General features: G+C 39.4%; 1 protein-coding gene across 1 annotated transcript in view; it reads left to right on the forward strand.

Annotated features, from left to right (window-relative positions):
* The window catches only part of LOC124552402 (5'-3' exoribonuclease 1), a 183,738-nt gene extending 169,028 nt beyond the window's left edge, over positions 1 to 14,710 (forward strand). The window contains exons 33-34 of the mRNA XM_047126666.1: positions 8,457 to 8,771; positions 14,361 to 14,710. Of these exons, the coding sequence (XP_046982622.1) occupies positions 8,457 to 8,771; positions 14,361 to 14,645 (600 nt within the window). The 3' untranslated portion in view covers positions 14,646 to 14,710. The remainder of the gene's footprint in view (positions 1 to 8,456; positions 8,772 to 14,360) is intronic.
* The last annotated feature ends 659 nt before the right edge of the window (positions 14,711 to 15,369 follow it).

Genomic DNA, 15,369 nt, shown 5'->3' on the forward strand with positions numbered 1-15,369 from the left:
GTTGATAGAGACAATAACAAACGCAAACACACACAAAAATTTCAAGCTTTCGCAACCCATGGTTGCTTCATCAGGAAAGAGGGGAGGAGAGGGAAAGACAAAAGGATGTGGGTTTTAAGGGAGAGGATAAGGAGTCATTCCGATCCTGGGAGCGGAAAGGGGGAAAAAAGGACAAAAATTTCAAGCTTTCGCAACCCATGGTTGCTTCATCAGGAAAGAGGGGAGGAGAGGGAAAGACAAAAGGATGTGGGTTTTAAGGGAGAGGATAAGGAGTCATTCCGATCCTGGGAGCGGAAAGGGGGAAAAAAGGACAGGTATACACTCTCACAGGTATACACACACACACACACACACACACACACACACACACACACACACACATATATATATATAAATCTTTTTAAATCTTGATTTTACAGGCAGTTTCCATTGGGACGATTGGGCCGGGTTTCAATGTCATACCCATATAACCATATTTTGTCATTTGTTATAATCTCCTTCAGAAACTCTGGATCATTGTTGATTTCATTCAGCAGCTCATGAGCAATGTCTGAGTGACATTTTTTGTCGAAATTCAACAATTTTGGAAGAAAATTTGCTGCTACATGTTTCATGCCTAAAACATTGAGAAAATTGCTTGGCATGGGCCAGAGGGGATGCTGAAGGAAATGAACATCATAATGAAAAGTTTCAGGGAGAGCATAAGGGAACAATTGACAGGAATGGGGGAAAGAAATACAGTAGAAGAAGAATGGATAGCTTTGAGGGATGGAGTAGTGAAGGCAGCAGAGGATCAAGTAGGTAAAAAGACGAGGGCTAGTAGAAATCCTTGGGTAACACAAGAAATATTGAATTTAATTGATGAAAGGAGAAAATATAAAAATGCATTAAATGAAGCAGGCAAAAAGGAATACAAACGTCTCAAAAATGAGATTGACAGGAAGTGCAAAATGGCTAAGCAGGGATGGCTAGAGGACAAATGTAAGGATGTAGAGGCTTATCTCACTAGGGGTAAGATAGATACTGCCTACAGGAAAATTAAAGAGACCTTTGGAGATAAGAGAACGAGTTGTATGTATATCAAGAGCTCAGATGGAAACCCAGTTCTAAGCAAAGTAGGGAAAGCAGAAAGGTGGAAGGAGTATATAGAGGGTCTATACAAGGGCGATGTACTTGAGGACAAATTATGGAAATGGAAGAGGATGTAGATGAAGATGAAATGGGAGATACGATACTGCGTGAAGAGTTTGACAGAGCACTGAAAGACCTGAGTCGAAACAAGGCCACGGGAGTAGACAACATTTCATTGGAACTACTGACGGCCTTGGGAGAGCCAGTCCTGACAAAACTCTACCATCTGGTGAGCAAGATGTATGAAACAGGCGAAATACCCTCAGACTTCAAGAAGAATATAATAATTCCAATCCCAAAGAAAGCAGGTGTTGACAGATGTGAAAATTACCCAACTATAAGTTTAATTAGTCACAGCTGCAAAATACTAACATGAATTCTTTACAGACGAATGGAAAAACTGGTAGAAGCTGACCTCGTGGAAGATCAGTTTGGATTCCGTATAAATGTTGGAACACGTGAGGCAATACTGACCTTACGACTTATCTTAGAAGAATGATTAAAGAAAGGCAAATCTACATTTCTAGCATTTGTAGACTTAGAGAAAGCTTTTGACAATGTTGACTGGAATACTCTCTTTCAAATTCTAAAGGTGACAGGGGTAAAATACAGGGAGCGAAAGGCTATTTACAATGTGTACAGAAACCAGATGGCAGTTATAAGAGTCGTTGGGCATGAAAGGGAAGCAGTGGTTGGGAAGGGAGTGAGACAGGGTTGTAGCCTCTCCCCGATGTTGTTCAATCTGTATATTGAGCAAGCAATAAAGGAAACAAAAGAAAAATTCGGAGTAGGTATTAAAATCCATGGAGAAGAAATAAAAACTTTGAGGTTCGCCAATGACATTGTAATTCTGTCAGAGACAGCAAAGGACTTGGAAGAGCAGTTGAATGGAATGGATAGTGTCTTGAAAGGAGGATATAAGATGAACATCAACAAAAGCAAAACGAGGATAATGGAATGTAGTCGAATTAAGTCGGGTGATGCTGAGGGAATTAGATTAGGAAATGAGACACTTAAAGTAGTAAAGGAGTTTTTCTATTTGGGGAGCAAAATAACTGATGATGGTCGAAGTAGAGAGGACATAAAATGTAGACTGGCAATGGCAAGGAAAGCGTTTCTGAAGAAGTGAAATTTGTTAACATTGAGTATAGATTTAAGTGTCGGGAAGTCATTTCTGAAAGTATTTGTATGGAGTGTAGCCATGTATGGAAGTGAAACATGGACGATAAATAGTTTGGGCAAGAAGAGAATAGAAGCTTTCGAAATGTGGTGCTACAGAAGAATGCTGAAGATTATATGGGTAGATCACATAACTAATGAGCAAGTATTGAATAGGATTGGGGAGAAGAGAAGTTTGTGGCACAACTTGACCAGAAGAAGGGATCGGTTGGTAGGACATGTTCTGAGGCATCAAGGGATCACCAATTTAGTATTGGAGGGCAGGGTGGAGGGTAAAAATCGTAGATGGAGACCAAGAGATGAATACACTAAGCAGATTCAGAAGGATGTAGTTTGCAGTAGGTACTGGGAGATGAAGAGGCTTGCACAGGATAGGGTAGCATGGAGAGCTGCATCAAACCAGTCTCAGGACTGAAGACCACAACAACAGCAATGAAAAGTGAGTTCCAGTAGTGCATCCTAGATTGGAAAAAGTGCTGGCATGAGTGTAGTATATCTCAGGGGGATTATTCTGATGTGGACAAAGTTGAAATTGATGAATAAATCAAGAAACGCAATTCTTGTTACTTTCCGATCACACCTGGTATTCTGAGGTTCAAAGAATCAACAATTCTTTAGTAATTAATGTGCTAGGGTATCAAGGGCAGTCATCATCTTTGTCTTCTCGGCCTTATCTGAAATGTTTATACCACTTGTAAACTCTTGTCTTACATGTAGTACATTTTCAAAAGCCACGGTCAACATTTTGAATGATGTGGTGCACATTATTCCATTTCTCAAGCAAAATTTAATGCAAATTCTTCAATCCCTCTTTTTCGAAAGTAAAAATTTGCCAAGCCTTCAAAAACACATACCTTTTTGACTGTCAACAATAGACTAAGTATTAAAAGCAGCTGAAAATGCATATGTACATGGGGAAATTGTGTACCAATAATATAATAAAATTTCTTTGAAAATCAGACTTATAATGCCCATGAAATTGAAAAATTCCTATTATTTTTTTTATCTCAGTTTGTATGTCCTATCAACCGACCTCTTATTTTAGTTAGGTTGTGACACAAATTTCCTTTCTCCAGGGTTTGGTTCAGCACCTCCTTGGTAGTTAACCTGCCTACATATCTAATCTTTGCCCATACCTCACTTTTGTCCACCACCACACTTCAGACACACATCTTCAGAAAAAGGCTTTCTGACACTTAAATTTACATTTGATGTTTCCATAAACTAGTTGCTATTAGTAGTCTGCACTTTACGGCCTATCCACTACAGTCATCATCAGTGTTTTGGTGCCCAAAATAGCAAAATTCGTTGACTACTTCTAATGTGTGAGTTCCTCATCTAATTCCCTCACCATTGTTTGATATGATTTGACTACATCTCATTACATTTGTTTTACTTTCTTAATATTCAGTTCATTTCAAGACATTATATGTTCCTTTCAACATATCTTCCAAGTCCTTTAAGATTTTCTGAGGATTGCTGATGACATTGTAATTCTGTGAAAGTTTTTATTTATTCAGCTTGAACTTAAATTCCCTTTCCAAAGTCTCCTTGGTTCCCTTTATTGTTTGCTCACTGTAGAGATTGAGAAACATAGGGGATAGGCTACATCCTTGTCTCACTCCCCTCTCAGCTACTGCTTTCCTTTCATGTCCTTCTTCTCTTATAGTTGCAGTCTTGTTTACGCACAAATTGCCAAGAATATTCCACTCCCTGCTGTCTTCGGAATTTGAAAGTTTGTGTGCTGCAGTCAACATTGTCAAAAGGTTTCCCTAAATTAACGACTGCTATAAACATAGAAAAGCTATTCTTTAACCTTACTTTGATCTTGTGCCTTTGTTCCACATTAGCACAGGGTCAAAATTTGTTATGGACAAATTTGTCATGGTTAATTATGAGGTGCCAAGATGCCCTTCCTGTCACCCCCTCAGGAGAAAATATGTGTACTCCAACAGTCTGCATATAGTGTTATTTACATGACAGTGAGTGAAAGTTTCATAAATGTTTGCAAACTGCATAATTGATGCAGGACTCTGGTACTAGCCTGGTATTTACCTAGTTGGATGTGGGAAACCACATAAAAACCACATCCAGACTGGCTGGCATGTCTCCCTCATCTTTAACCTGTCAGGCTGATTGGATCCGGGGTCAGTGCAGCTCCCCTTCCCAGAAGTGCTGCTTTAACATGCACATCTATCCAGGCAGGTCTGCTGTTCTTTAACTTGTCTTCTAAAACACATAGTAAGGCCCCACTATTGCTCCTACATTTCTCCAGAACCCAGACTGATCTTCTCTGAGGTGGAGTTTACCAGTTTTTTCCATCTTCTGTAAATAATTTGTCATTGTTTTGTAATGACAACTTATTATTAAACTGATATTCACACCTGTTGTTACCTAACACTTTTATTTTAAATCTTTTCCATTTTTACCACCCCTATCTGATTTCTCAAAAAACTTCATTTCACTTAGTTGCTCCTATTTTTTTTTTTTTTTTTTTTCTCTTTTGTTCATGAACCTGGTCACTGCATTTGAGTTCACTTGCATAACTTACACACACTGGAAACAATCTCACGAGGCTGTTGCTATGTCATGTCCCCGCAATATCCTTTTTTCCAGGAATAGTAGTCTTGCATGTTACGCACGGGTACCTCTGTGAAGTTTGGAAGGTAGGAGATGAAATACTGATGGAAATAAAGCTCCGAAGATAGGTCACAAGTTGTCGCGTAACTCAGTTCGTAGAGCACTTGCCTGTGAAAGGCGAAGATCCTGAGCTCGAGTTCGAATCAGCACTCAGCTTTTGTATGTAAGGAAGTATCGTGTCAGTGCACACTCCACTGCAGAGTGAAAATTCATTCTGGAAATCTATAAATGTCCCAATGATTTTCCTATGTCAACTCTGTTCAACACTTCATGAGAGAAGATACTACTGCTTTTATATGAATTGCTATTTTCTGAATCTGTGCTGCAAGTTGTGTAGTAGCCTCCGTTTACTGAAGAAAGATTCCATTTGATTGGTCCTAGTGATCTAGCATTAAAGTATGTGACTGGAAATTGAGATGTCACGGGATTGAAACCTGGCCGGAGCATAGAAATTTTCAGTCTGCCTTTAAACTACTTGTCTACTCAATGATGAAAAAGAGTTGTCAGAAACAACACATTGTTTGGATTGCTCATCAACTTGTAGAGATCCCCTTTCCCCAACTGGATAATGTGAGTAGATTAGGGACATAAGTCACTGAAGTGGCTTGCTATTGAAAGCCTCAAAAAATTATTATCTAGGATTACTCTTTCAGGTAACTTGCTCAGTGCTGAGTTCATGGAAGTTGATCTGTAATTCTGTGTCAGTTGGTGCTGTCTTTCTGTGCTGGTGGTATCTAAGTGATTTTTAAATGATCATGAAACTTTCCCAATTGAACTGTGTATTAAATTTGTTAATGGTTTTGTTAATTCACTTCTTCATTCTGTAAGTTATGACATTCATTTAGGGCATTACAGTCTGAAACAGTCATCACGGAAAAAAGATTACTCATTTTACTTGAGATAATTATTGGTGTTGAACCATCCATTTCTTCTCTCCATGCCTTACTAAATTGATCTATGAGAGTCTCACATATTGTGTTTGGCAAACTTGACAGCATTACATTTTCTTAAAATGAGAATACTTTGAACCTTAAGAGAAAACAAGTTACCTTCATATCTAAATAACACGTAGTTAGTTAGTTAGTTAATCAGTCAGTTATTTAGTTGTTCCATAGATTATTTGAATGATTCTTTTATTGAAATTATTTGGAACGAGTCAATTATGGAATATGTATACACAATTAGTGTTAACATTAATGAACACCTTATTTTTTAGTCATACCCATGCAGCTACACTTAGAAACAAGGTTTGTACCTCTCCCTCTCTTCTTCTTATATGTATATAAAAACTGGCTGCCTTTGATCATAGGACTCAATCGGGATCATGTAATCAGTTTCGGCTTTACAGTTGTCCTCAGAATCTGTAAGAAGGAAACACCTGATTGCATACATTCTCTGTTATGCAGCATTTGGTGTGGCATTTCCAATGGACTGTTTTGGAACACCCTTATTGCCCGGCTCACATTCCAAGTGATTTTCACCTCTTTGACCATTAAAGAAGCACCTGCCTGGCCCTTCCTTCAGAATTGGCACAGACAGGTGGGCTGCTGTTAAGTGACTCCTTAACTTCGAGCCTGAGTTCTCTTGTGTGTTTACCACAGATTGGTTTACCAGTAGAATGAATGCTCAAACAAGTGTGGTGACTGAATGGAAAAGCAATATGGAGCATTATCCGAATGGTCTCCACTGTCTCTGACACAAAAACACTAATGGTTACTCACTTTGTTTACTTTCACTCGTATTATCTGGTACGGGGTTACATCTGTGGGCAAGTGTGTGCACGTGCCAAGAACATTCCGAGTCCAGTAAGGGGCGGTCAGGTTGGTTGTAGTGTCGGTTTGTCAACTTTGTGTAAGCCATCATTCAGCTGTCGTGTAATTGTAACTGTTACCATGTACATATATTCCACCGTGACATTTGTTGTTGGCAGTATTGACTTGTTGAGAAGAAACTGCTGCACTAATGCTTGGATAACACTTTCTGAATTAATGTTTTTAAATGATCTTCATCAAACCTCAAAGGTCTTCATGAACATGGAGAGTCACTAATGTCAGAATGATCTTCCTTAAAGGGCACCTCATGCTCTAAAGCAAAATCACAAAAATCAGCAGGTGGTCATTTGTGCATCATTGCTTGCTCATCATCAGTCCACTTATGAACAACACTGACCATTCCTGTCCTGTAAGTGAACAGGGTAGCATAGTGTTTAGTACACTGGACTCGCATTCGAGAAGACGACTGTTCATACCTGTCCGGCCATCCTGATTTAAATTTTTCCGTGATTTCCCTAATTCATTAATGCAAATACTGGGATGGTTCCCTTAAAAGGGCATAGCCACTTTCCTTCTCCACCCTTCCCTAGTCTTAGCTTGTGCTCCGTCTCTAATGACCTCATTGGCAACGGGATGCTAAACCCTAATCTCCTCCTATCCTGTATTATTACTGGTGCTGAGAAATGGTGTCTTTATGCTAACGTATGGAAGTGGAAGGAATGGTTGCGCCCAAACAAAGCAGTAACTCCCTGTATAAAGACCTGCATGCATCTAAAAAAGATAATGTTATGCATCTGAGGGAACAGCAATGATGTGGTGTACTACGAATTGCTTCCCCAAGCTGAAACCATCACTAATCACATTTATTGTCAACAACTGAGACATGTTGCAGACACAGTCCAGGAACGGTGAGCAGGAAGACTGCGTGAAGTGGTACTACTCCACAATAACACCCGGCCACATCCTGCTAGACTGACAAAAAGCACTACACAGAAATTGAGTTGGGAAGTCATTCTGTGCCAAACCTATTCCCTTGTTCTTGTATCCTCAGATTTTCACCTTTTCCACTCCATATTAAACAATGTTCAAGGAAATTCCACTACAGATGATAATGCACTCTGAGCATGGCTTGGCGAGTTGTTCTCCTCAAAACCAGTGATGGAATTGAAAAGCTACCCCAGCATTGGAAGACTGTTGTAAATAGTGAAGGAGAATATATTGTTCACGACTAGTCTCCGCTATGTGTATCTGTTGTGTTTATTAAACTTGTGCAAAAATGCTGCAAATTTATGCACCAACTAAATAAATACACAGAGCGCCTCAGTAATTTTGTCTCTCTCTTCAACTTCCCAAATGAACATTTTCTCACAGATGACTCATTCCCTTTATTACTGAATCATCATCGTGTTATGTGTCTCTACCTTCCAGTAATCAAATTGGGTGCCCAGGATGATGTACAGTCAGGAATTAGTCTGGCAAATTTTGTGAATGATGCCGTCAGTGCTTGAATTAGACTTTCACAGATGGTTTTTCAATTTTGATATCCTGTAACTATGTTCAGTCAATCGTTCCAACTGAAATCCATTCCAAATAGGTATTCATAAATATTTCACTAATGTTACAAATTCTGGTGATAGTGCAACTGAACGGTTAGCTACTTTGGACTATAGTATATTCTAAAACTTAGAAGTTTCACGATTGTGGCAACCACCCACTTTACGGCTTCTGTTGCAGGGTTCACAACAGCAGCAGTACAACCGCCGCTCTGGTCTGGCAGAGGCCGGCCACGCTCAGTACGGCCCGGGCACGGGCGGAGGCGTCGCCGGAGGCCTCCCGCCGCGCCTGCAGAACCTCCATCACCACCAGCCACACCAGCAGCTCTTCCAGAACGTGGCCCCTCCGCCAGGGGCACTGCCCCCTCGTTTTCTCGGGCAGCAGGCGCAGCCGTTCGTGCCGCTGCAGGCGGCCGTCAAGTCACGTGCCGTCACCGGTCGTGGTTCGCAAGGCGAGGAGGGTCGTCACAGAGGGCAGGAGAGTGAGCAGGTGCAGGTCGGTTCACTCCCTCTATCTTATATACAACTATCTGATAAATTTCTCTAAATTGTAAATTTAAGACAGTAGACTTATTTTCCATCTGTCGGTCACTGGTTTTATTATTTCAAACAACTGGTGATCTTTAGATCCTAAAACACCCTTTATTTCTAACCAACTATCCCAGAATCTGGAGCCTAGTAACAGCAGCAGGTTGCCTATTTAACAGCTTCTAGGGCAAGAAAAATGATTTTCAATATCTTAACAATACCAGAGAAGGGAAGTTGCTACTCACCATATAGCGGAGATGCTGAGTCGCGATAGTAACAACAAAGAGATTCACACAATTAAAGCTTTCAGCCATTAAGGCCTTTGTCAGCAGTAGACACATACGCATGCGCGCGTGCGCCCACACACACACACACACACACACACACACACACACGTAACCGCAACTTGCACACACATCTGCAGTCTCAGAGGGCTGAAACCACACTGCGAACAGCAGCACCAGTGCATGATGGGAGTGGCGACTGGATGGAGGTAAGGAGGAGGCTGGGGCTGGGGCGGGGGTGGGGCGGGGAGGGGGAGGGATAGTATGGTGGGAGCGGTGGGCAGTGAAGTGTTGCAGTTTAGACAGAGGGCAGGAGAGAAGATGCTGGGGGGGGGGGGGGGGGGTTAAGTAGCAGAAAGGAGAGAAATTAAAAGACTGGTTGTGGCGGTTAAATGACGGCTGTGTAGTGCTGGAATGGGAACAGGGAGGCGGCTGGATGGGTGAGGACAGTGACTAAGGAAGGTTAAGGCCAAGAGGGTTATGGGAAAGTAGGATGTATTGCAGGGAACATTCCCACCTGCCCAATTCAGAAAGCTGGTGTTGGTGGGAAGGATCCATATGGCACAGGCTGTGAAGCAGTCATTGAGATGAGGGATATCATGTTTGCCAGCGTGTTCAGCAAAAGGGTGGTCCACTTGTTTTTTGGCCACAGTTTGTCGGTGGCCGTTCATGCCGACAGACAGCTTGTTGGTTGTCTTGCCTACATAGAATGCAGCACAGTGGTTGCAGCTTAGCTTGTAAATCACATGACTGGTTTCATATGTAGCCTTGCCCTTGAGCCTGATGGCTGCAGAATGAGTGGTGAGTAGAAGGATTGTACATGGAAGAGTAAGCACAGCAAGTTCCAGGAGGACTGCACCACAAGCAAGTCGTAGCATTGTTGCACAGCTTGTGGATGATGACAGCTGAGATCTGGCGAGAGGTTCTCCACAGACCGTCAGGAACAGGTCACTGGGAGCTGGATCAATGTTTCGAATGTATTCTGTTATGTTGAGTGATAGGTCTCACTTCTGTTTGTGGTAATCAAATTGACTCTTACGTGTCCTTATATGACCTGGTGAGGTAGTGGTTCTCGAGATGTGTCACTCTCTGACTTGTAGAGTCTTGGTGTGAGGAATTAGTGGATATGGCAATAGGACTGATTTGGTAATTGTTGAAGGGAGGCCGTATGCTCACTAGCATGTGGCAAGAATGGTATACCTTTCATGACTGGGGTTCCAGATAGCATTTTCATCTAGGATAGTGCAAAACCCGCATTGCAGTTCACACAATAGATGTCTAGATAATTGTGGCAATCCTAGACTGACCTGGCCAGTTCACTGATTTGTCACTGAAAGGGCATGTCTGGTAAGCGATATACTTTCATACTGGCCTCCCATCAACAATCTTAGTGAAGTGACACAGCATGTGCTTCAGGCATAGCAAGAAATTGCTTAAGATGACATTCCTAGGTCACAACTTATAATGATGTTGCTAATGGACATCAGTACCAAACAGAATGAAAATGTACTCATTTAATACTCATTATGCAATGAACATCTGAACAAAAGAGAAGAGTGTGATAAATAGGAACTGGAAAAAAAAATCCTTTTGTTCTATGATCAAACTCAGTGCTATTTTTTGACTAATTTCTTATTATTTATTTACCAAATTTCTTATATTTTTGCCACATATGGTATCTCTTCTGCCAAAGTCTCTATTATTTTTGCCAAATACGGTGTAAGTTTTTTGCCAAATTCATTGACCATGTTGCCACATTTGATGTTACTTTTTCCTCAAATAGAGATGTTACTTTTTTGCCAAAATGCAGAGTTTTTTTTGCCAAATTTAGTGTTTCCTTGCCAAATTCAGTGTTTCATAGCTATATTCTTTATTATTTTTGCTAATTTTGGTACTATTATCATCGTGACATCGAAGCTCATTACAAAGGAAATGAAGTGTCAGTTTAACATTATACACCAACCTCAGCCTTTAGGAATTTAGAAGTCAAAATGCAGTTTTAATGTTCAGTAATGATCAGTTATGAATATTAGTGAACTGCTGTCCTCAGATTTATAACATTTTTATGCAGCAAAATTATGAATGTTCCAATACCTCAGTGCCATTTATCTCACGTAATTTTGCTAAAAATGCTAATTTTGCATTATTGTTTTTGCAGAATTTTCCTGTCCCTATTGATGAATGTTCCCCTGATGTTTTGTGCTGTAACTCTTTCCATTTATGTAAGCATACCTGTCACTCTTCACTGTATCATCATCGCATTCCAACTTGAATGCCAGCTCACAGACATCGCTATTTAATGGCTCCTTAATGTTTTCAACATCTACTTTTTTAGTCAAAAATACGTACTACGAATGAAAATATTTGATCTAACTAAAACAGAATACTTCAACACTGTTTGTTATTTTTTCAAAAATCATCAACCTGTGTCCGAATAATCTGCAAGCAGGATTATCTGCACTTAGATAATTGGAAGCTTGCTGTATTCATTAAATATGTTTTCCTTTTGTGTATTAAAGTAATCTTCCAAATCATATTTTAATAGCTCAGTAACAAGCACTTGAGATACGAATTTTACATACCTTCCATCAAATTAATTTCTTAGAGCATGACACATTATGTAATTCTTGGAATCGGTTGTATTTTTAACAATGGTAATTTTAGAATGTTGTCCCTCTCGGGTAAATTTCTGATGCAGATGTTCACTAATTGACATCTATATGACTGCTTTGAAATTCACGCTTACATCCTTTCTCGAGGGTTTATCAAGCTGCCGTCAGATAGTTTCTCAACTGTTCCATTCTTGAATAGGACATGGAAAAAATGAATACCTAAATATTTCCATTTGAGCTCATATTTCTCCTATTTTATTACTGTGGTTCCTATGTTGGTGAGATTCAGGAGAAAAGTTGGTGACTGAAATTTCACAAAATGATCTCGTGGCAATGAAAAAGCCATTGGTTTAATGATTGCCATCCCAACTTGATTATCATATCCATAACATCTCTCTCTCTCTCTCTCTCTCTCTCTCTCTCTCTCTCTCTCTCCTACTTCGTGATACTACATAATGAGCTACCCTTCTTTTAACTTTTTCGATATCTTCCGTCTCCTGTCTGCTAAGGATCCCATACCTTGCAGCAATGCTCTAGAAGAAGATGGACAAGTGTAGAGTGGATAGTATCTTAAATAGATTTGTTGCATCTTCTAAATGTTCAGCCAATAAATTGCAGTCTTTAGTTTGCCTTCCCCCACAACATTTTCTGTTAGATAGCTTCTACGTAAGATGTTTGTAATAGGGTATTTGACTATTTTCTTGAACTCATCTTAAATTGTTAATTATGCCATTTTATGCTTTTTGCCTTCATGAATTTCAGCACCCTTTTATAAAAACAGAAATAAAATTTGAATAATTTGAATGCCTGCTAAAATGCTCCATTTGAGTCAACTGGCTAGCTCGCTGCTCGTACTGTCATAAAGCTAATTCACAGTGATGTCTTGGTGTGGAATTTACATGTCAGAAAATGGATTCCAAATGGTGTGTAGTACTACACTGTACTAATACATCCATAAAAACTCTTGAAAAATTGTTTTTGATTGTTTCAGAGAGTGAGAAGGTATGTAAAAAATTAGTTGCACTGTACCAGCAAAATGCCATCATGTCGCCGCCAAAATTCCCTTACTTAGTTATAAATGTTTTGCACTCTGAAGTTAACATTAATTTACCTCAGAGATATGCTTTCTCACTGTTACAAAGAAGGACAGTGTCAGTCAACGAAAATTAACTCTTAATAAAAATTATTGTTATACCCACTTCCTTGCACAGCATTGGCAACTTGGTCGGTAGAGCGGTGGACTGTCGAATATTAGAAGATGATATCCGTAGATCGCTGGTTTAAATCTAGCCTGCAATAATATTTTAACTTCTTTATAAAACAAATTGACAGTCCTTTCATGTGAAAACCAAATCACAATTACATAACTTCACCAGACTGATTACAAACAGTGTATTTTTATGTTTTTCTTGGCATTTACATGCACGTACATTTGCAATAATTGTTCACACACATCACTTTCAAAAAGATATTTTCTAGTTAATGTGACCACTAATTTCTTATTTTAGTAGTAGTAGTAGTAGTTTTTCTTTTAAAAGAAATCTTCATACTGTTCAGCAAGGATCCTTTTGTTTAAGCTTTTGAAGTTTCATCATCTTGCATAAAATGAAGTTAAGTCTGCTTCAGACATGATGTTAGTTTACACTCGCAAACAGTGCAGCCTTTGTGTTACCTGGATGTTGTACTAAACCTCGTTGTACTGTGGGAGTATGGTGATATCTTCACTGTTTGCAATGCTTTCCAAAAAAGGTAATTGTTTGTAAGCAAAGTAGATACATTTATCCTCAGTTGTCCATTTTTCAGAGTAGATTATCGTGAAGCTATATCCAATACATCTCATCATTGAAGCAACTGCTACAATGAGTTCTTGCTAACACTATTTTCAGATTTTGTGTAAAATTATGACCCCTCCAGGACTCAAACCTATATTCTTCCTTTCCATAATCACAAACGCTATCCATTGCACAACAGAGTGCATACTGTTTGTGGCTCCTCTGCTGCGTAACTTGTATACTGGAAATCAGCACTAAGATTTTCCACAAGAAGGGGGAAAAGAATGGCCATCCTTGCACATATCACTGCTCTGAATGAGTGGTGCATAAACACATCAATTTTTGCGAAGTTTACACTGTCAGCATTCATAAAATTCCTTTCTGTTGTTGCTTAAAAGAAATAAATGTGTTTTACATACCTAAATAGTGTAACTATTTGCAGAAAAAGTACGTAAAAACCTAGTAACTTTGGCTAACACTCATGTAACACACATATAGCTTCGTTTTACTCCTAGTCTGTGACGTCACCAGAGCTTCAGTCAATAACAGAGAATTTTCGATCATATGACCAAATCTTGAAATTTAATGACTTTTAAGCTTTAATTACACAAAAATAAGAGAGATTTTGTGCGAATATTGATTGCAAATGTGATTTGAACGTTATAATCACTCCAAATAACTGATATAATCACTCCAAATAACAACAATCTGAACCATATTTTTAATATAAAAAATAGCGTATTGTAATCCCTAGATATTTATTTGAATCAGCAACCATTACATTTGTGATATTTACCGTGTAATCCAAATTTAACAGATTTTTAATACTTGTGTGGAAGGTCCTTTACTTTTTATTGTTTATTAATGTCTGTGCACCACAAATTTTCAGAACTCGACAACTTCCGTCGAGCAGTCGCCTGTGAATAAGTCGAGTGGGGGCAACGTGGGAACTCCAGACAAAGTTGTCTCCACATCCAGCAAGGGCTCTGGTGGGCCGGCAGCGCGCAAAACCCGCAAAGTGCGTATAGCGGCGCGCTTCACTTACGGCCTGGACGTTGATGACGAGAAGCAGCCAGCTCAGCCAAACGAGGAAGAGAAAAAGGAGGAGACGAAGCAGGCAGTGGGCAGCGACTCAGGGGCTGTTGAGGGCCCCACCACCGAGCAGCAGAACTAGAGGCATTTTAATAGTGGTCGGCATTCGTCGTAGGCTGTGAACTGTTACTGTAACTACGCTTCAAAGTGAAAGAAGAAAACGCTTCGTGAACTATCACAAACCTACCATTTATATATAGTGAGATCATATGCATGAGAAAAAAAAAGTTCTTTTTGAATTTGTAATGGAAAAACTGCAGTTGATTACATTTTAATGTACTCTTGGCAAATCTGATGACTGATCAAATTATCAGATTCGTCGTTGTATGTGCAATGAGTTTTGAATTGCTAATTTTTAGTTTGCATGTTTGTGTCTATGGTTGTAGCTTTGATCAGTGTATTTTCTAATAGGTCCATAAAAAATGATTTGGTTAATGTGAAAACTGCTGATGTAAGCTGCATTCTGCAGCTTTACTTCTCTCTCTGCATTTGTGACGACACACAGTTTCCAAATACTGTATTTCCAATACAGATTTGATTACTGCTGAACCTTTTTTATAGTGTGAGTACCACATTTGATCCTGTATATTTTCAAATAAAAGGCAAAAGATAAAAATATATGTGTTGAAAAGGGTAAGTTGCGCACACTGACCGGTTGGGTAACTTGTTTGAGTACTGCTAACGCAGATAGAAATTCTGCTTTTAATGTCTTTTGAACAGAGTAGTATATTAGAACAGCTCAGACTTGAAAGAGAGTAACTAATTCAGTTGTGGAATACAGTGCTCCAGAAATGAATGAAAAATTG

Source organism: Schistocerca americana, chromosome 10, assembly GCF_021461395.2.
Source record: "Schistocerca americana isolate TAMUIC-IGC-003095 chromosome 10, iqSchAmer2.1, whole genome shotgun sequence".
Classification (NCBI taxonomy): Eukaryota; Metazoa; Arthropoda; class Insecta; order Orthoptera; family Acrididae; genus Schistocerca; species Schistocerca americana.